This window comes from Phocoena sinus, chromosome 11, assembly GCF_008692025.1.
Source record: "Phocoena sinus isolate mPhoSin1 chromosome 11, mPhoSin1.pri, whole genome shotgun sequence".
Lineage (NCBI taxonomy): Eukaryota > Metazoa > Chordata > Mammalia > Artiodactyla > Phocoenidae > Phocoena > Phocoena sinus.
The window spans coordinates 66,610,888-66,631,502 of record NC_045773.1 but is presented as its reverse complement, the minus strand read 5'-3'; the positions used below and the strand labels follow the sequence as shown (position 1 = coordinate 66,631,502).

The 20,615-nt window shown below is 41.3% G+C and overlaps 1 protein-coding gene across 5 annotated transcripts in view; it reads right to left on the bottom strand.

The window, feature by feature from the left end:
* Nucleotides 1–18,382, bottom strand: part of C11H6orf89 (chromosome 11 C6orf89 homolog) — a 33,724-nt gene extending 15,342 nt beyond the window's left edge. For 2 of the 5 annotated variants that reach the window (XR_004352080.1, XM_032647816.1), the window contains exons 1-3: nucleotides 14,338–14,790; nucleotides 9,884–10,091; nucleotides 9,214–9,427 (exon numbers count right to left, since the gene is read on the bottom strand). Coding sequence is in view for 4 of the 5 variants with exons in the window: in XM_032647816.1 (XP_032503707.1) it covers nucleotides 9,214–9,427; nucleotides 9,884–10,091; nucleotides 14,338–14,339 (424 nt within the window). In the remaining variant the exon portion in view is untranslated. Of the gene's footprint in view, nucleotides 1–9,213; nucleotides 9,428–9,883; nucleotides 10,092–13,721; nucleotides 13,830–14,337; nucleotides 14,791–14,812; nucleotides 14,905–18,269 lie in introns of those variants that run through there. The other 3 variants (XM_032647818.1, XM_032647819.1, XM_032647817.1) reach the window with 3 other exon arrangements.
* Between the last annotated feature and the right edge of the window lie 2,233 nt (nucleotides 18,383–20,615).

Sequence of the window (20,615 nt, the reverse complement as noted above, 5' to 3'; positions counted from 1 at the left end):
TGTTCACCATGAGCCTCCAGGGGCAGCAGAAAACCCTTTCGTGGAACTTGTTTCAGTGGCACACTGAGGCTGCAGTATGCTTTTTTTTTTCCAGTGGCATACTCAGGCTGCAATTAAACTTTTTTTTTTCCCTTCTGGAATATTTTCAAATGTTCTTTATTAGAGGTCAAATATGATGAATTCTTGCCAAAATACAAGAACTCTGGGTAATGGACATACAACGAGGCATAAATAATCATAACAACATGTTACAATAATACAGCATTTCCATTTCCAAAGTACTTGTGAGGGAGGGGGTAGGAAGCGGAAAGAAAACTAACGTGCTCAGCGCCAAGCCCAATACGAGTCATTTCTGCAGGTAATGTATCGTTTACTCTTTACCACATAATTACTGAGGAGGCACTGCTATTCTCATTTTACAGATGAGCAGACTGAGACTGAGAGGCAAGAGGAAGTACCGAGGCACCTGGGTGCAGTGGGAAGAGCACAGGGGATGCGGTGGGGCGGGGATAAGAGGACAGAGGCTGCTGAGGAAGACTGTGATGAGGACTTCTAGGGCTTCCTTCTAGGAAGGTTATTCTGGATTGTGACTAGGGTGTCCTGGAAGAGAGAGGCTGGGAAGAGGAAGACCCGGTGGTACTTTGTTTTTGTCCTTTTTTGGGGGAGGGAGGGGTTGTACTGTGATGAGAGGTGAAATACGAGAGTCTTTTTTTCTTTAAAAAAAAATTTTTTTTTTTGGCCGCAATGTGCAGCATGTGGGATCTTAGTTCCCCAACCAGGGATTGAACCCACACGCCCCTGCACTGGAAGCACGGAGTCTTAACCACTGGACTGCCAGGGAAGTCCCTATAACGAGAGTCTTAACTGAGGTAGTGGGCTTGGGAAGAAAGGGGTGATTCCGGAGGCAGTGATAACACAATCTATGGCTCTAAGAAGCACTATGGAGAATGTCTGTGCAGGCTGAGATGGTACAAGAGCTCCTCATCTAAGGGAGACACTGGAGAGCTGCATATATTGATCATCACATTTTTCTGTAGTAATGTGTCGTATTCCAAATGAATCAATTAATTATGACAATCTTCCCAGGAGATAAGAGTAAAGTGTCAGGAGAAATTCGTCTAATTTATACAGAGGTGCTTCATGGGCTAGTAGCAGGCACTTCTGAACCTAAGGGTATCAAGAGATTATTTTAACTGTAACTTATTTTAGTTTTATTCTGAGCTTTAGATATTCTTGGGATTAACAGGTAGAGATATGTGAAAAGCAGGTGGAGGAAGAAAACCCAAAGAAAGTCAAGAAAGGAAAAGAAAACAATAACAGGTAATTTAACAAGGCGGCAGAACACAAGATGGAGACCTGTAGACATGTAGACATCAATAGTGTTCTTACAGTGCGGACCATAATCATTTAAAAATGGAAATGGAAAATGATCTCATTGACAAAAACTGGCAATAAATTTAACAAGAAAGGTAAACCTAGAAAATTTTACTGAAGGATATAAAATAAGACCTAAATAAACATATCATACCATGATCTTCGATGGGAAGACTAAATATCATAAAGATGTCAAGTCTACTCAAAAAATACATATGTGAACCTTAATACAACTTGGATAGAATCCCATCAGAGTCTCTTACTGGTGAAGGTGCAGATGGGGTGGGGTTGTGACCACGGCATTCTAAAGTTCATCTAGAAGAGAAAATGTGTGAGAATGGCAACAGGCAACAACCCACCCCCTGACAAATTAACTCTGGGAAATACTTAAGTGCCAGAAGGCATGCTGGGGTAATACAAATGAATCACGAAGTATGGTCATGGCTTAAAATCTACAGCGGATACTCCCCTCAGGGCACAGATAGAGTCAGAGACTATATTAAGAGCCTCATGTGACAGACACTGGGCGGACTGTGGACCTGAGGACCCTCACCTCTGACTGCTCATGGGTCACTGGAGAGCTCAAGCCTCTCTTTGTGCCACACATGAAGAGGGCAGGACGAGAGGGAAAGGGCATTGCTTTGCTCTCTCTGTGTAGATAATATGAACAAGTAATTCACGAAAAATAAACACAAATGGCCTAAAAGAAACACATGAAAAGACATCCAACTCCACTAAAAGGTGACTTAAAGTGAGATACCACTTTTCAGTTTCTTGACTGGCAAAACAACGGCAATATCCAGTGCTGATGATCTACATATGCTGTTAATAGAAGTTACACATCAGTGTAAGTTTACGTAGATAATTTGTTAGTATTTATTAAAATGTAAAATGTGGGGCTTCCCTGGTGGCGCAGTGGTTGGGGGTCCGCCTGCCGATGCAGGGGACGCGGGTTCGTGCCCCGGTCTGGGAGGATCCCACGTGCAGCGGAGCGGCTGGGCCCGTGGGCCATGGCCGCTGGGCCTGTGCGTCCAGAGCCTGTGCTCCGCAACGGGAGGGGCCACAGCGGTGAGAGGCCTGCGTACCGCAAAAAAAAAAAAAAAAAAAAAAAAAAAAAAGTAAAATGTGAACGATCTTTGACCCAGCTATTCTACTTCCAAGAATCTATCTTACAGAAATAATAGTATGTGTGTATATGAATGTCCCAAGTCTTTTTTTTTATAATAGTAAAAAATCTAGAAACTGTTCAATTATGGAATACTCACAGAATGGAATAATATAAAATCCTGGAAAATGTGTATACTGGGTTGAATAGCGTCCCCCTTAAAACTGAAGTCCTTCTGGAACCTCAGAAGATGACCATATTTGAAAATAGGGTCCTTGCAGATGTAATTAAACACGAGGTGATACTGAAGTAGGGTTGGTCCTAAATTCAATCTAAATGGTGTCCTTATTAGAAGAGGAGAGGATGCACAATGACACACAGTGGGAAGATGGCCCTGCAGAGATGGGGACTGGCGTTATGCTACCACAGCTAAGGAATGCCAAGGATTGATGGCAACCACCAGAACCTGGAAGAGGCAAAGAAGGATTCTTCCCTAGAGCCTTTGAGAAGAGCCCTAAAACACCTTGATTTTGGACTTCTAGCCTCCAGAACTGTGAGAAAATTAATTTCTATTGTTTTAACCCACCTGCCTTTGGTACTTTGTTACGACAGCCTTGGAAACTAATACAATGTGTCTAGCCAAAAATATGGACATAAGCCCTTTCTTGCATGTGTGACTCAAGAACTATTTTATATTTATAGATATTAAGTATAGCTATCTGTACAGCCATGGAAAAATTCAGAAAGATGTATATCAAATTATTACCAGTGGTTGCTTGGGTGGAAGAGTTAGAGGGATAGAGGTGAGAAAATTCACTTCATTAAAAGTATATTTTTAAAAATCAAAAATCTCATACCTCTTTTTTTGTTTTCGTATGTAAGCGTTATTTTGGCTGCGCCGCACGGCATGTGGGATCCTAGTTCCCTGCTAGGGACTGAACCCTCGCCCCCTATATTGGAAGCACAGAGTCTTAACCACTGGACCGCCAGGGAAGTCCCTGTATGTAAATGTTTTATGTTATTTTCCAAATAAAAATGTCTTTGGGGGGAATTCCCTGGCGGTCCAGTGGTTAGGACTCCACATTTTAACTGCCGAGGGCCCAGGTTCAATCCCTGGTCAGGGAACTAAGATCCTGCAAGCCGTGCGGCACGGCAGGGGAGAGGGGCGGAATAGATATACGTATATGTATAACTGAATCACTTTGCTGTACACCTGAAACTAACACAACATTGTTAACAACTATGCTTCAATATAAACTAAATTTTTTTTTAAAAAAAGGTCTTTGGAGACCATGAAAACTCAAGCTGAGATTGTTACCTTTTAATGTAGAGTTCAGTCATCTTGGAAGGCAGGCCCCTGGAGAGGTACCCGACAGAAGAAGAGGCACTGTGGCTAGGCTGGCGGCCAGCCAAGGAAGAGGGGACTGATGAGGAAAAAAGATCACTGGAAAGGGGTAGTTTATACCATCCATCTGAATTAGGGGAGCACACTGCAAGAGGAAGAGCTACTTTTGATTTCTCTGCAGGCTTCGTCCTCAAGGTGGATAAAGAATGTGCTTATATTTGGTCTGAGGGACTGAGGAATGGCCAGGCAGTGAGTAGGGGGCAGTGTACAGTTGGGGCTCTTTCTCCCCTTCGCATAGAATTTCCAAAAACAAGGAGAAGTGCCCAGACTTCAACTTGGACTCCATCTATCTGAAAAGGTTTTATCTGATGTGTGCACTATACAACTGGCTGGAGCCAACATACCACGGAGTGATCAAAGTCCCATGCTAGAAAACAGCCAGTAGCACACAGCAAACCATCCCATGCCACCCCAGGCCACAACTTTTCTTCAATTACCTAACATGCTGCATCTCACTTCTCTGCAGCCCTCCTCTGCTTCTATCCACTCCTCCAGCACCAGACAGAAAGGTGAGTGGAAGCTGGATAGCGACTTCCTAACTTTCTTTTGATTTCCAAGGCTTCTTTATGCAAGACATCCTTCTTATACTAGCTATTTCATACTAAAAAAAGGTGTGACAAAGAAGTGAAACTCCACATCTAAGAGTTCAATAAAACACCATGGTCTGTATTCCAAATTCTCACCGTGGTTATGGAATCATTTTGCTGTCTGAGGTGTCAAAAATGGTCTTGCAGACAAAACACAGCCTTGAAGTTAAGAAAGGCAGAAACTAACTGCCCAGCCTTCTCTGCAAGTTGGGCACTCTGCAGAACAATGGTGAGCCAAGACTGTCAGGAGGCTTCCTGGTGCCTGAGAGTTGTTTACAAAGAAAACGCACTCAGGCTGGCTCGCTGTGGACAACCATAACATACTCTGGAATTCTAAGTGGAGAGAGTCCTTTTACACAGACTATTAATCTGGTGAAAAGCAAAAAGCAAAAAAATAAGAAACAGATTTCTTTCCAGGACCAAAAAAACCTCCCTCTGGGTAAAAAGGATAGAGAAGAAGAAAGGCACAAAGCCAAGACTAGCTCCACAAGAGGAGGGGGACTGTTTTGTTCACTGCTTTGTTGAGAACAGTTGCTGGTGTACAGTAGGGTCTGAATACACACTCACTGAATGAATGAATGAATGAATGAAGCCTTGACTTTTCAGAAGCTTTAACAATAGGATTAAGTCCATGGGGAGAAAAATCAAACAAGTAATCTGAACTTGAAGAAACCTCAAAATAAGGATTAAATAAATATAACCTCATGATTTCTTAGATTTCTCATATTAGAAACATATCCAAGAAAACCCTGCAAAAGTCCACGACAAAGTCTCTGTGACTTTCACTGGTACGTGCTCAGTATTTAATCAGGCTACTCTCCAGCAGCTTGTTTTGCTTAGCATTTCTAGCATCCTGGGCGTGAGGCAGGGGTGACGTCTTGACCTTGGCCAGGCCCCCTGCATGGGTGGTAATAGGCCCAGAGCCACTTTTGTACACCGTAGGGATGGAAGGAACCCAAGAAATCATCTCGCCAACAGCTTTGCCTTCAGGAAGCAACATGTTTGAACCATTCCAAACCAGAAAGTCCATCTATTTTTATAAGTTCTCCTTGTATAAAAATTTGTCTCTAAATGTGAGACTTTTGGCAAGTTAGTCAACCCCCTTGCTCATCAGCTTCCTCATCTTTGAAATGGACATAAAAATATTAACTACCTTACGTGACTAATGTGAAGACTGAGGAATACATGGCACAGTATACGGCACAGTGCCAAGTATACTGTAAGTGCCCGACAGAGCTGTTATCACTTTACTCTTTTATTTGTAAATAAACAGGTCCTAGCATTTCACGCTGAGCACTGGTCTGGACTCGAATTCTGATTAGGTCCTTACCTTAGTTCTAAGTCAGTGAATGATCTGCTTGTGAATGATCCCAAACTCCTTGATATTGGTAGATCTACTTCAACCTTCCCTTGAAAGTTCACGGGTACATAAAGTTCCCATTATGCAGTACAGATACAGAGATGCAGCTTCTCATTGTATGTGAGAACTGTCCCAGGCCTCCTCAGTATATATGGATGTTACAATTACAAATTATAAATGCCCCAGGTAAACAAAATAGTTGGGCCTAACATTCTGGAACCTGGCTTGAATGAGGGCAGAGGCAGCAGGCAGTAATTGTAATGTGCTAGACTAAAGAAACTAAGGTTCAAGTGCTAGTCTGTCACATTTAGCTGGGTAAGCAAGCTATTTCACCTCTCCTGGTTTCAATTTCCTCTTTACAAAACAGGGGTATGTACCAGACCAACTCTATAAAGTTCCTTTTGAGCTCTAAGACTCAATGATTCCACAGAAGGGTGAAAGCCAAGAGGGTGGCTGGCAGGGTCAAAGCAGATATAAAGATATGAGGCCAGGGGCGGGGGTGGGTAAGAACTAAGAATGTGAATGTGAAGAGAAAACTGCAGGTTAATAAGAGAAAGGACTTAGTCAAACAGTAAGTCAAACCTTACCTATAAGGGTGCAGACTGGGAGGATGAGCTGGGCTGAATGCCTAGGAAAAGACTAGTTCAGGAAAATTCTAAAGGGCCAATGGCTTGGAGGACCATTTATTTTTGGCTGGTATGTGCAGTACCAGCCAGAAAGAACCTTATTTCTTCGGGGACTAGGGAGCTGAGAGAGAAGGCATCTGGTGACCTGAAAGAGTGTTGAACTCCAAAATCAAACTTACAGCTAGACTCTTCAGGTATACCATGTAGCTACAAACTACTCATAACAGAGGTTAAGAGCTCAGACTCTGAAGATGGGTGGCCTAGGTTCAAATCATGGTTCCATGACTAACTAGCCTTATTAGATCAGGCAAGCGAGCTAATCGCACTCTACTTCAGTGTCTTCATCTGTAAAACAGACATAAAACCAGAACGTACTGCATAGCGATATTGTGAAGATCAAATGAGCCAATATATGGAAAGCCCTTTGAACAGGGCCTGGCATCTGGTAAGTACTAAATAAGTCAGCTTATTTTCTGCTGCAGAGTGGGATTTTACATGACTCACTGCAGAGTCACTTCATTCACTCCATGAAGAGGAGTTAGGGGCAGGGTATCCTACCCAAGGCTGAAACTTACAAGAAGAACAACTTCTGTTGCCTTTTGTTCCCTGGGTAGAGTCAAGCAGAAAACCCACCAGTGGTCAGGAAGAAACCTAGCAGCACTGGAGGTGGTGAAACTGGTAGGTCACTGCTGCTCCCTTCAAGGAGTGTCAGATGATCCCCGGGAGCGTTAGGCCAGCCCTTAAGGAAACAATACGCTGACGGGCTTTCCCATGGGAGCTACATTCACTTTACATTCTCCCTCGACATTTACTTTAAAGGTAATGCTAAGTAGTCCTAACTGAAAGGCAGCTGCTTTGGGGTACCATGACAATAGGAATGAGTTATATATTTTTTAGTTTTCTGGCCCTCTTTCAGGCCCAGCAGTTTGCCCTTCTTATACCTAGTTCTCCCCAATATGTTTCTATTCACCACTTAATTATGCATTCTTAAGTTTCCTTCCAAGTGCTATGCAAAATGCTGTTAGTTTTACATGTCTACAGCTTCCCAGAATTATCACACATAGGAAAATAGGGTGCAGTATCTCCCTTTACAAGTAAAAGCAGCACTTTAATAGAATCAACAACATTAAGGACCTAAAACCACACCCTTCCAATGCTCTCTCTTTACAAGTGAGCTCTAAGGACTCATTTTTATTTCTATCTGCAAGGCAACATATTCATTTGGAGTGGCCAAACAACCTGGCTTGTTGACAAGACACCTATGTTTCTTGACCTTTTAAACTCCGATACACAGAATGAGCAGTCACGGTCCATTGACTATTATTGCTTAACTCAACAGTCTGTGGAGATGTACTTTGTAAGATGGGGAGAAAGAAAGTAGGTGCCATCAACTTGGTCCTAAAAATTGTTGACTTCATCTCATGTGCCAAAGAGTAGAAAATGACGTTAGCGAGGCTGTGAGGGGAAGACAGGAAAGGAGGCTGATGCATCCGAGGCAGCAGCACAGGCTGGCCTAACTGACACGTTTCTCTGGCTCTTTCCCCTACATGCTCTGGACCTTCCTGATAGGAGCTGGAAACTTCATTTTTCTGAGCTTTGTTGTTTCAAAAACAACCTCCCCAGTAAATACAAGAAAGTTATATATTTGGAATTTAAACGTTTAAATACAGAAGTTGATTTTTAAAAAAAACTTACGAGGCTGGGTTTTTGTTTTACAATGTTCCCTTCCTCTGATTTTGATACAATTCTCGAAATCTTTCCATGATTTCCTCAAGTGCACAAAAATAGCTTTCAAAGGAGACCCAAACCAAGTGATGATTTTTATGACTGATTAGATCTTGGCTTAAAGAGTAGCATTATGATTATAAAGCTTAGTTTCAACTGCTAAATATTTTTTGAAAACACTGAAGAGAAAACATACTTCCTCAACAGTTATGTTGAAGCTGAAAGGTTTCAGAACACAGTTAAACAAAAAGTTCTATAATCCATTTGTGATATTAACTTACATATTCCTTCATACAGGCAAATAAGATAAACATTAAGATAAAACAATAATAAATGAATAAAATAAAATCTCCAAATAATACCCCCTTATTCTTTCTCAAAAGTAAATTTTGAATCTTACCACATTACACTATTCTCAAAAGGGAACTCCTCAAATGGTCTATCGGACCAGGAATTCCTATGCTACCATTGATACATTGTTACTAAATTTAAGTGCTTCTTTAATTCAACTTATTGGCAAAATTGTATACTCAGGAGCACCACATAGTGAACTGTGAAACAGAGAGAAAAGACTCAATTGAAAGAGAGGGATATACCTAGACAAACACCTAGCCAACAGGCTAAGGATTATTAGAGGATATGGACTCAGATGCTTTCAATAAACCAATAGCTATTTATTAAAATCTATTATGGATAGGGATCACAGGAGAGAAAACAGTAGAGTAAGATACACTCAAATCCCTCCTATGAGCGAAAACACTCATCCCCATCATGTGTGTTTTATAATCAGGGGATTGAATTTGGCTCCACCCAGTGTTTCTCTGACAAGCTTCTTAATCCTCTGAGCCTCAGTTTCTCAATCTGCAAAATGGGGTAATAAAACCCATCCCATAGAGTTTCCCTGAGGATTGAATTAAATGAGACAACATAGGGAAAGTGTCTCTCATTAGATGTCAGTAAATGTTATTTCCTTTCTCATGATATACTGCCAAGAAAGCCGTATCTAATAAATAACAAATGCAGTATTCTACCTGGAAAGGGTCTGTCTGCATCACCCCCATGCAGAGGAACTCCCTTATTTTCTGGCATATACTTCTTGGTAATGGGCAAAGACATCAGCCGGATGTGATGGATGAGTGAGCGCCAGGTATGAGCTCCAGAAAGCACTGGTTCAGGTGGTAATGGGCTGAAAGGTTGAATCACAAAGTAGGCAGTGAGCAAGATTAATCCCAGGGTTATGACGACCTACAAGGAAAGACAGGAAATGGATTAATAATTGTTACAGCAAATAAAATACTTTTAGGCCAAGGAAAAAAAACAGGCATCTTCTACTATTTCCAGCGTGCTTTAAGAACTAATCCATTTTCATAAACAAGCCATTGACATTCACTTCTGAAAGCATTTAAAGCTTGAGAACTGTGAGGACTGCAAGGCTCACCAAGCTTTTATCATACAGACCAGGGGCTATGTCCCTCATTTAAAAATATACACAGATACAGTTAATGATAAATACACATCTTTCATCTAGAACATTTAACAAAGTAGTCAAATTTGCTAATAACACATCGTAACAAAGAGTAAAGGCCAATTTATTCATAGAAAAACCAAGGTTCAGTGGTGGAATCAGTCAACAGTAATATTTGGGGAGAATGTTGAAGAGTTTGTGCTCTAAGCTATTTCCAAGTCAGAACACATTTTTACCTTGTACACAGCTAGAAGGAGGGGATACTGGGGTGGCCCCCTCTGAGGTTCATTCTTTTCCAGTAGCTGTCTGATAAATTTTTCAATTGCTTTCTCTGACATGCCACACTGATGGCCCGTCTGTCTTACCAAATCAACAGTCTCTGAAAGTTTGTCATAAATGCTGAGCTCATTAGCAGCAAGATCCATGTCTTCTAATACAAAATCCCTGAGAGAGAAAGAAAATGAATGCAAAAAGAAAGATGGTTTCTTTAAAGTACTTCCTCCACAAAGTTATTTCCTTTAGAACAGTGCTTTTTGACCAGCTTTTTGACCACCTGTGGGGAAGGAACAATTCTTCTGTAAAACACAATGAATACACTGAGACAATATCAAGATGCAATACAAGTTTTTAAGTGTTTTTTAATTGTGGGCTAGTAATAAATGGTTCACAGGCCAGCACTGGTTTCCAAACACTTTGAGGAATACCTGTCCAGGGCACAATAAATCCCTAATGGGACTCAGAAACACTAGTGCCATCCAAAATGATTTCTGAAACCAATCACAGGAGATCTGCTGCTGGTAATTTACTAAAATAAAAGAAATGGAATATGGAATGTGTTGTTGATCAATTATTTCTTTCCTTTCACATCAGATGAACCTTTTAGCAACACAAGGGGAGGAACTTATCACTGAAGGCAAGATTTACTGAGGAACACATTGATATGCTTTGTTCCTGACAGACCAAGAATTTCAGACAACACAAAACCATGGCATGGTAGCGCTTCAGACTTAGCAGGTTGCAGTCCTCATGCTTTTCTGCAAATATAATCTCAGACAATAAAGGGCATTCTGTTTATATTTTACATACTTAAAGGCCTAAGATCTATAACTCATTTCAAAATTCAATTTGCATTCTAATAGTTATTTTAAAGCCAGATTGTTTCACAGTGGCCATAGAATCAAAGGCAAAAAAGAATTCTCTCTGTATCATGTTTCACAGTGGCCACAGAATAAAAGACAAAAATTAAAGGCAAAATAGAATTCTCTGTATCATTTGTAAAATGAAATTAAAAAGTTCTTTTTAAAAAGTGCTTGTTGGGCTTCCCTGGTGGCACAGTGGTTGAGAGTCCGCCTGCCGATGCAGGGGACACGAGTTCGTGCCCCGGTCCGGGAAGATCCCACATGCTGCGGAGCGGCTGGGCCCGTGAGCCATGGCCCCTGAGCCTGCGCGTCCGGAGCCTGTGCTCTGCAACGGGAGAGGCCACAACAGTGAGAGGCCCGTGTACCGCAAAAAAAAAAAAAAAAAAAAAAAAGTGCTTGTGCTACGGAACAATGTTTTTCTTCATTTGTAGGAGGAAAAGCAGTGCTTGGGATCTGTGCTCTCTTCTGTTGGTTGGGTTTTGTGGTTGTTGTTATTTTCTTGCTTTTACATTGCAGAGGGTCCTCTTATTTCACATATTTCATCCCCAAGGTGTTGCTAAGATCAAAAAGCACTGACATGGTACAACTATTTCCTCAGTAAGGAGATGCTGCCCCCTGTAGAACAGAGGACAACAGTCATGAAGCTCCAGCAGAGGAAGAGGTCTGCACTGCCACAAACCAGCACACATCCCGGCATAGCTCCTCTTCTAACAATGCCTCCTCTGATGACTCCTTCCCTTTGGTCCTCTTTCTATTAACCTTTTACTTCACTGGTTCTTAACTGTGCCTGCACATCAGAATCACCTAGAGAGCTTTTAATGAATGCTCATACCAGGGCCCCAACCCAAGACCAACTAAATCAGAATCAGACTTCTAATGGTGGATTAACAGGCAGGTAATCTAGACTTTGGGGATTGGGAGAGGGAGGGAGGAACCCCACATTAAAGGGGACACAACCTTTCTCTAAACTCTCTGCCGTTGCTCAAACTGTTTTTTTAAGACCACAAAGGCCTTCATTTCAAGGTTCAGGTAAAAGGATGGTGAAAACTCTATTTTAAAATGTGTAGTTTTGGGAATTCCGTGGCGGTCCAGTGGTTGGGACTCAGTGCTTTCACTGCTAAGGGCCCAGGTTCAATCCCTGGTCGGGGAACTAAGATCCCACAAGCTGTGTGACGTGGCCAAATAAAATAAAATGTGTATTTTCCACAAATGGTGCTGGGACAACTGCATATCCACATGCAAAAGAATGAAGTTGGATGCTTCCTTATACCACAGACAAAAATTAACTCAAAACGGATAAAAGACCTAAACTTAAGAGTTAAACTATAAAACTCTTAGAAGAAAACAAAGGGGGAAATTTTTATAACACTGGATTAGGCAATGGCTTCTTAGATATGACACCAAAAGCACAAGTAGCAAAAGAAAAATAAATTAGACTACATCAAAATTAACAATTTTTGTGCTTCAGATGATACCATCAAGAAAGTAAAACGACAACCTACAGAATGGGGGGGCAATATTTGCAAATCATATATCTGTTAAGGGACAGGTATTCAGAGTTCATGAAGAATCCTTACAACTCAATTATAAAAAGACAAATACCCAATTAAAAATGGGCAAAGTATTTGAATAGATATTTCTCCACAGAAGACATACAAATGGCCAACAAACTCATGAAAAGATGTTTAACATCATTAGCCATCAAGGAAGTGTAAATCAAAACCACAATAAGATACCACTTCTCACCCACTGGGGTGACTATAATCAAAAAGTCAGATAATAACAAGTGCTGGCAGTGGAACTCTTGTACACTGTGGCTAGGAATATAAAATGATGCAGCTGCTTTGGAAAACAGTTTGGCAGTTCCTCAAAAACTCAAATGTAGAGTTACCATATGACCCAGGAATTCCACGTGTATGTACCCACGATAATTTAAAACAAATATCCACACAAAAACTTGTATGTGAATGTTTAAGCAGCATTATTCATAATAGCTCAAAAATGGAAGCAACCCAAATGTCCATAAATGGATACACAAAATGGATATTAATAATATCCATACATCAATAATATTCATACCATGGAATATTACTGGACAATAAAAAGGAATAAAGTACTGATACATGCTACAACATGGATGAACCTTGAAAACATTATGCTAAGTGAAGGAAGACAGTCACAAAAGACTACGTATTACATGACTGCATTTATATGAAAAGTCAAGGATAGGCAAATCTATAGAGACAGAAAATAGATTTAATTAGGGGTTGCCTAGGGGAGGGGGTGGGGAGGAATGGGGAGTGACTGTTAATATAGGGTTTCTTCCTGGAGTGACAAAAATGTTCAAAACAAATTGTGATGGTTGCACAACTTTGTGAATATACAAAAACCACTAAATTGTACATTTTATAATGAATTTCATGGTGAATTTCAGGGCATAGAAATTGTATCTCAATAAAGATGTTGTAAAATGTGGACTTACAGAATCTGAACTTACCCTGTTGTGGCATTTATTACACTCATTGCTATGATTCTGGCTAAGTCACTCCGTCTATTTCCTCATCCAAAAGATAAGAGGATTGAACCAGAAAAATTTTCAAGTTTCCTCTAGCTCTAAAATTCTAGGAGTATATGAATATTTCAGGAAGCAGAAAAAATTCAATACATTAGAAGTTAAAGCCTTATGTCCAACTGCATTCCTATATTACCATTTCTTGTTATGCCATCTGATATGCCAGGTGTTGTGCTAAGCACTGCAGAAACATTATCTCAGTAGGTCGTCACAGCAATCCCATAAGGTAAGTGTGATTAATCCCGTTTCACAGATGTGGAAACTAAGGCTCAGAAAGGTTTCATAACTCGCCAGGATGTGAACACAAGTGTGCCTGACTTCAGGGCTGGTGCTTTTAATCTTTATGCACGCTGCCTCCCTTACCAAGTATGTTCCTATTCTGAGCAGGCAGTTCCGAAACCACAACACCGTGTCCCTTGATTATCACAAATGAGTGGCTGCAAACTGGAAAGTGATCAACTACAATGATTCCTGAAAAAAGAATAAAGCAATAACTTATTACAATATTTTTCGCATCTTGCTTTTGTGACCAGTGATTCCAGAGACACAGCATTTTCCTGTTTAAATGAACAAAGATATTCCAAGCAAGCAAGCAAGCTACAATAAATTATCCAACAATACCCAGTCAAAATCCATTAACTCAGTAGAGGACCAGAAAAGGAAAGCAGTGGGAATTCTAAAAAAAAAATTCCAGTAAAAAACTTTAAAGATTTGAGAGATGGGGGCACCTGTAGGTATCCTCAGGGAGAAGAGAATGTCACATTGGTGTGCACTCAGGGGCACCGTGAAGGGGAAAGAAGTGCAGGCGAGGCTAAAAGGAGAACCAACTATCATCGGTTTTGAAGACTGTTTCACAATCTTTGTAAACCTCTACCCACTTTTGATACGCATAAAAATCTCATTAAACTCCCAGTTTGTGTTGCAAATAGGGTTTTTTTTATTTCAACTACACAATGGTAATATGATACTGAATACATACATTTTTGCAAGCTGTACATCCTTCTCCGAGATTCTGGCACATTTCTCAAGTTATCAGAAGGGTAGTTACTAATAATTTAGTGAAGTTTTCAAGAGCACACGGAGGTCTTGATAAAAAGCCTTCCTTTCACCTTTGGTAAGATCAGTGGTTCTCAACTGGGGGCAATTCTGCCCCTGAGGGGATACTTGGAAAGTCTGGAGACATTTGTGATTGTCACACTTGAGGGTACTACTGGCATCTAGTGGCTATGACGTTAATTAAGCAAAAAAAAATCTTGTCCCTTTAGGTCAGACTATAGAGCAGCTCCCTTGCTGCGATCTGCTGCAAGTCAACCCTCAACACGACAGTTTGTATTAAAAACAAAAACAAAAAACTTGTCCCTTAAAAAAAAAAGCACACAAAATCATGGCTAAGCATCAAGTATATTCATTTAGACTGAGTGAAATCAGCTGAAGCTTGATGGCAATCCCTTTACCTCCAGAAAGAAGGTCCAACTCTGGCAGAAATGAGCTTTGCCTCAGAGGGAAGTTCCGATGAGCGAGCTTGACTCTTAACAGTGGCTTATACCTGCAAGGGCACAGGCAGAATCACTTGCAGAGTTGCAAAAATCAAGGTATCATGCACCACCTTGGATATACTGAATTGTCAGAACCTTGGGAATGGGACCCAGGTGCAGATTTCAAACCTCTTCCCTACTGATTACAGACACACCCCACAATTAGGAGACTTTGCTGTGGAACAGTGGAATCTCAACTGGGGTGATTCTGCTCCAGAATCATAGCTATTAAAATGAGTAATTCTCTAACATCACCTAATATCTAGTCCACAGTCAAATTTCCCCCAAAGGTCCAAAAAAAAAGAAAGAAAGAAAGGCAAGCCATATAACTTTTTAGAAGTCTAGGATACAACCAATGATCACATTATCACAGGGAGCTGTCATGTCTCTTTGGTCTACTTAAATCTACAATAGATGCTGGTGTGTGTTTTTTTTTTCTGGCCTTTTATGACATTGACATATTTGAATCCCCACATCTTTAAACATATTTCTACTTATTCCTATCTTCACCACTTCTAGTTTCTACCATTAAAAAAAAAAATCCTTCCTCTTCAGATTTCCAGAGCTCATATTCTTCCTCCCTTCAGAGCCAAGCTCCCTTTAAAAAAAAAAAAAGTATCACTTCACCTTCTTGTTTCTCAGGTCACCATTCGTTTCTGACCCCCTCATGCCACTGATACTGCTCTCACTAAGGTCACCAAAGGCTTTCTACACATGCCAAGTCCAAAGGACGTTTTTTCAGTTAACACCTTATCTGACCTCTCTGCAGCAGCTGCCATTGCTACCCATTATCTCCCTCAAGGGCTCTCAAACCTTGGCATAATTCTCTTGTTCTCTTCTGAGTCTATGTCCCGGAATGTTGGTATTCATCACGGTTGTCCTTGACCGTCTCATTCCCTCCATGGCTTTAATCACCAGCTATTAGTGATTTCCAAATCTCTTCTCCAGTCTAGAACTCTCTCCAAAACTCAAGACCCATCTATCTAACTACCTACCAGACACCCTGGCCCAAATTTCCTATAGTCCCCTATATGTAATGTGTTCCTAACTGACTTATTTTTCCCCTGCAAACCATTTCTCCTACTATATTCCTTTTCTTAATCAATGGAAACACCAGTTCTCCAAATTTAAAACCTCTCTTCCTGCTTCTTCATCCCCACTAATGAACCAATCACCAAATCCTCAATTCTACATCCTGTATAGCTCTCACATTCATCACCTCCTCTTCAGCTCTACGTGAGCGGCAGTCAAGGCCCTCAACATCTCTCCCACACACCATCACAAAGATATATTTAATCTCTATATTTCCAATCCTCTTTCTCCTTTCTGATCCATCCTCTACAAGTTATTTTTCTAAAACACAAATTGGTGCACATTGCTCATCTATTTAAAGCACCCTCCTTGACTTCCCATGTCCTGCTAGGGAACAATTTAGCATGGTGGTTAAGAACACAGGCACCAGAGTTAGAAAAAGCTGAATGCAAATACTGGATTCTCCATCTACTGTGTGGCCATGAGTCACTGTTTACCCTCTTTAAGCCTCAGAGTTTTCATTTATAAAATGAGGATAATTGTGTCTTTCCAACCATGTTGTTAAGGGATTATAAGGTGATATGTCGAAAACATTTGTCTCAATACCCAAATTAAATACTTAATAATTATTATAAGATGAAGTCCAAATTACTTAGCATGGCCCTTTATGATCTGGTTACTGCCTACCTGTTCAGTCTCATTTCCCATTCCTCCCTCACAGTTTTCATAGCCATACTATTTCACATCTTTTTGCTTTTGTACACATAATTTCCTTTGCTTACAAAATCTAGCCCCCAGTGCTTTGCCCAATGACTGAACGCTATCCCAACCTTCATTTTTGCCCTATGAACCTTAAACACAACTCTATCATTTTGTATTACATCTACTTCCTTGTCTTCCTCTCACACTAAATTGTTTCTTGAAAGCAGGGGAATTAATTTGTGTTGTTATTGAGAAAATAACAACACAAATAACAGACATGGAAATTCACCTCAGAAACATGGAACCTTATCAGTGTCTGTTGAACAAATTTATAGAAAGGACCTAAAGTGATCATTTTGTTCTCAAACTAATTTGATGTAAGTAATGGTTCATTTATTTTACTTTTTCTTCTTATTTTTTAAAAATACATCAGCCTAATGAGAGGTTAGGTGAGCAAGTTAGGAACTTTACACTTGGACATTTTTTGTGGAGTTTGAGAGCAGCTGTGGAAGAATAGGGATTCAAACTGGGTCTTGAAAATTGTTTTGGTCCAAAGCAGAAAGGGTAAACAGGGCCTATGGTATTCAAGCTGGGCGATGTGAACTTCAGTCAAAACTTCAATGTAGGGCTTCCCTGGTGGCGCAGTGGTTGAGAGTCCGCCTGCCAATGCAGGGGACGCGGGTTTGTGCCCCGGTCCGGGAGGATCCCACATGCCGCGGAGTGGCTGGGCCCGTGAGTCATGGCCGCTGAGCCTGCGCGTAAAACTTCAACGTAGCAAAGCTAAATTTGGTTAAGGCATGCTGTTCCTTAGAGGGAAACTGTGATAACTCAAACTCAAATAAGCAAACTTATTAAGGGAGAGATGCCCAAAGAACATTTCACCATGGGAACAACTAAATGAGCAAACAGAAAAAGCCAGAATAGTAAGTATCTGGGAATAGTCTCTATTATAAGGAGACGACCAAATACTTTAAAAGAAATATACTGGTGAATACCAAGGCTATGCAGGCTCTTAGACCAGAAAAAGTGTGGCTTGCAGGGTTAATGGTCTTAAAATACTACGCGGAACACGACGCAGGCAAATTTCCTTGTTCTAAAAGGAGATTACAAACAGCTCATTTACTTGGGTTAATAAACCAAGTCATATTCCTTTCTGAAATCCGAGATGCCATGTTTATCATATACCAAGATTACACTTTAAAAAAGCATTCTCTCCCTAACAATTATTAGAAAAAGATGTTTCGGAGGGGGGGCGGGGAATCTACTCTCAACCTACCAAAAAGAAAAAAATTAGAAATCTGTCAAAAGGGCAGTGAAATCTAGACTTCGCTAGCACCTTTGTGTTGGACACTGCTTATGACGCCCGCGAAACAAGTTCAATTAGGGTCGAACTCGCTTTGCTCACCCCGGCAGAGCCAAGAAAAAAAAGAGGAAAAGTCACAAGGGAATCGACCCCGGGGGAGTTGCAGGAGGATGCCGTCAGTCTGCAAAACGCCAAAGGCTCAGAAAAGGGGTCAGCGCAGGGACAGGAGTGGCAGTGGCCCCGAAAGGTGGGCTGCGCGAGGATGTCATAGACGGGTGCGGTGACGAGGCTGTCACGAAGCTGCCTCCCCCCTCCCGGCCTCGGGCCCCAGTCACTCACATGCGGGGCCCGCGCCCCCTCGGGCTCCTCCCGCCTCGGGGACACTAAACTGCCGGGCGTGGAGTATAGGCCGACAACTTCCTGCTTCCGGGCGCGCAACCCGGAAGCAACTCCTACGCCAAAGGCGAGGCAGCGCTCTTTCTACCCGCCCCACGCTTCCGCCAGAAGCCGAAAGCACAAAGACTCGGAGCCCTCGGGAACTCTCGCGAGATCTGGAAAGAACGGGTTCCTGCTCCCCCTGGCGTCCTTTCTTCTTCGGTCCTCTTCAGTTCTTGCCAGGGTTTCTCCTCTTCGTGGGCTACCACGGACTTCATAGCTGAACTGATTCATTCAGTGAGCGTTTGCTGAGCCTACTACGTACCAGGCAGCGTGTTAGGCATTAAGGGGTGGGAGTGGGAGGGATAACGTAAATGGTGGGCAGGCCCTTACCCTTGGAATCTAAAAGAAAGGCAGGCAAACAAATCACTCAGATTTACACACTGCCCACTCATTAATGTTAATTGAGAGTTTACTCTTTGCCAGACATTACAAAGGACTTTACATTCGCGAAACTGCTTCAACAACCTCCATTTACCCTCATACCAAACAAGCTGAAGTTTATGGAAAGGTTAAATTGCTCGAGATTACACTGGAAGCTTCCTCTGTTCAGGTTCTGGTGTGGAACAGGCCGTGTGAATGTTGAACTGAACTGAATTAGGACATGGTCCGTAACATGGGCTGTTAACAATCTTCTCGGTGAGAAGAAAATCTGACACAAGCAGTTAGACAACGATGGAAGGCGGCACTGAATTAAAGACCAAGAAGAGAGAAGGGGAGAGAGTCTGCTGTAGACAGGAAGAGTAGAGAGGTTTTCTGAAGGAGTTGGAACAAGGACATGGGCGAAGTTTGGGAAAGCATTGCAAGGAAAAGGACTAGCTTGGGCAGAGGTCTGGAAGTGGGAATGCTGGTGCCACATTTAAGGCTTGGATAATAAAATAATAGGAAGTCAGGCTGGAGAAGTCAGTGAGTGGTCAATGATGAAGGGCCTTCAAGCCCAGGCCAAGTGATTTGGGACTTTAATGGGCAAAGGGAAGCCATTTAATACTTCATGGCAATATCTTGTAGTATTTCGGGAGGAGGGCTTTGGCTTCTGTGTGTAAGATGTATTAGTGGGGGGAAGCCAAAAGGGGCTTCTGAAATGATCCTGGTATTAAAGGTCTGAAACAGCGGTGGGAATGGGAAGGAAGGGATACAATTTGGGGATCTTTGGAAAAAAGAACTGACACGTTTTGATGTGTCACTCATAGGGAGCAGAGAGAAAGAGGATGATCTTCAGGTTTCCAGCTCAAAAAATGATGTTTCTGTAAAAGTTTATAATTTTGTTTTTAGTAAGAGACATTTATTCAGAAGACACATTAAGCTTAGATACAGAATAAATGAAGTATTATACAAGCTACAATTTAATAGTGAATTTAGAAAAGGAATCCACGCCTCTTTGTCAACTCTGTCGTGAAGTCACATCTAATGTTCTCTTGGGGACAAAAAGGCCAACAAATACTGAGCCTCTTGAGGAAGGATTTGGAATGAGCCAGCAAGACGCTGTCTTATTCTTGTGTTAAACCCCAATACATCCTCATTGTACCCTAAGCCTCCCAAGATATACAGTAAGGAACTACATAAAGTCCAAAGAAAGGAAACTCAGATAACAGACAGAAAGGACCAATGATGAAAACTTTTCCATCCAGCTCAAGGGTCATAACACAAAACTGCAGGAAGTGTAAAATTAATTATACCTTACATTAGCACAACACTCATCAGTCTAAAAATTTATTTTCTGTCCATTAGTCATTCAGTGAAACCTGAGCATCCTATGTTCAGTCCTCTTCAAGGAGGGCACAACGATGAAGGAGGCACAGTTGTACTTTCAAGGAGCTCACTGTCTACTTTGACCTTTACAACCTTGTATACCCTTATTCCTGCTTGGCAATTAAGGAAACTAGGATTGAACTGTGGTCAAGAGCACAGGCTCACAGCTGTGGTACTTTGAGCAAATTATTTAATCTCTGTAAGCCTCAGTTTCCTCAAAGTAAAAAGGGAATAGTGATATCTACCTCCTGTGGGTTTGAAGATTAAGTGTTGTCAAAAGTTCAGAAATAAGCTACAAGGATATATTGCATAGCACAGGGAATAGAGCAATATTTTATAATAACTATAAATGGAGTAAAACTTTTAAATATTGTGAATCACTAGGTTATACACCTGAAACTTACAAAATATTGTAAATCGACCGTACCTCAGTTTTTGTTTTTTTAATTTTTATTTATTTATTTATTTATGTCTGTGTTCGGTCTTCGTTTCTGTGCGAGG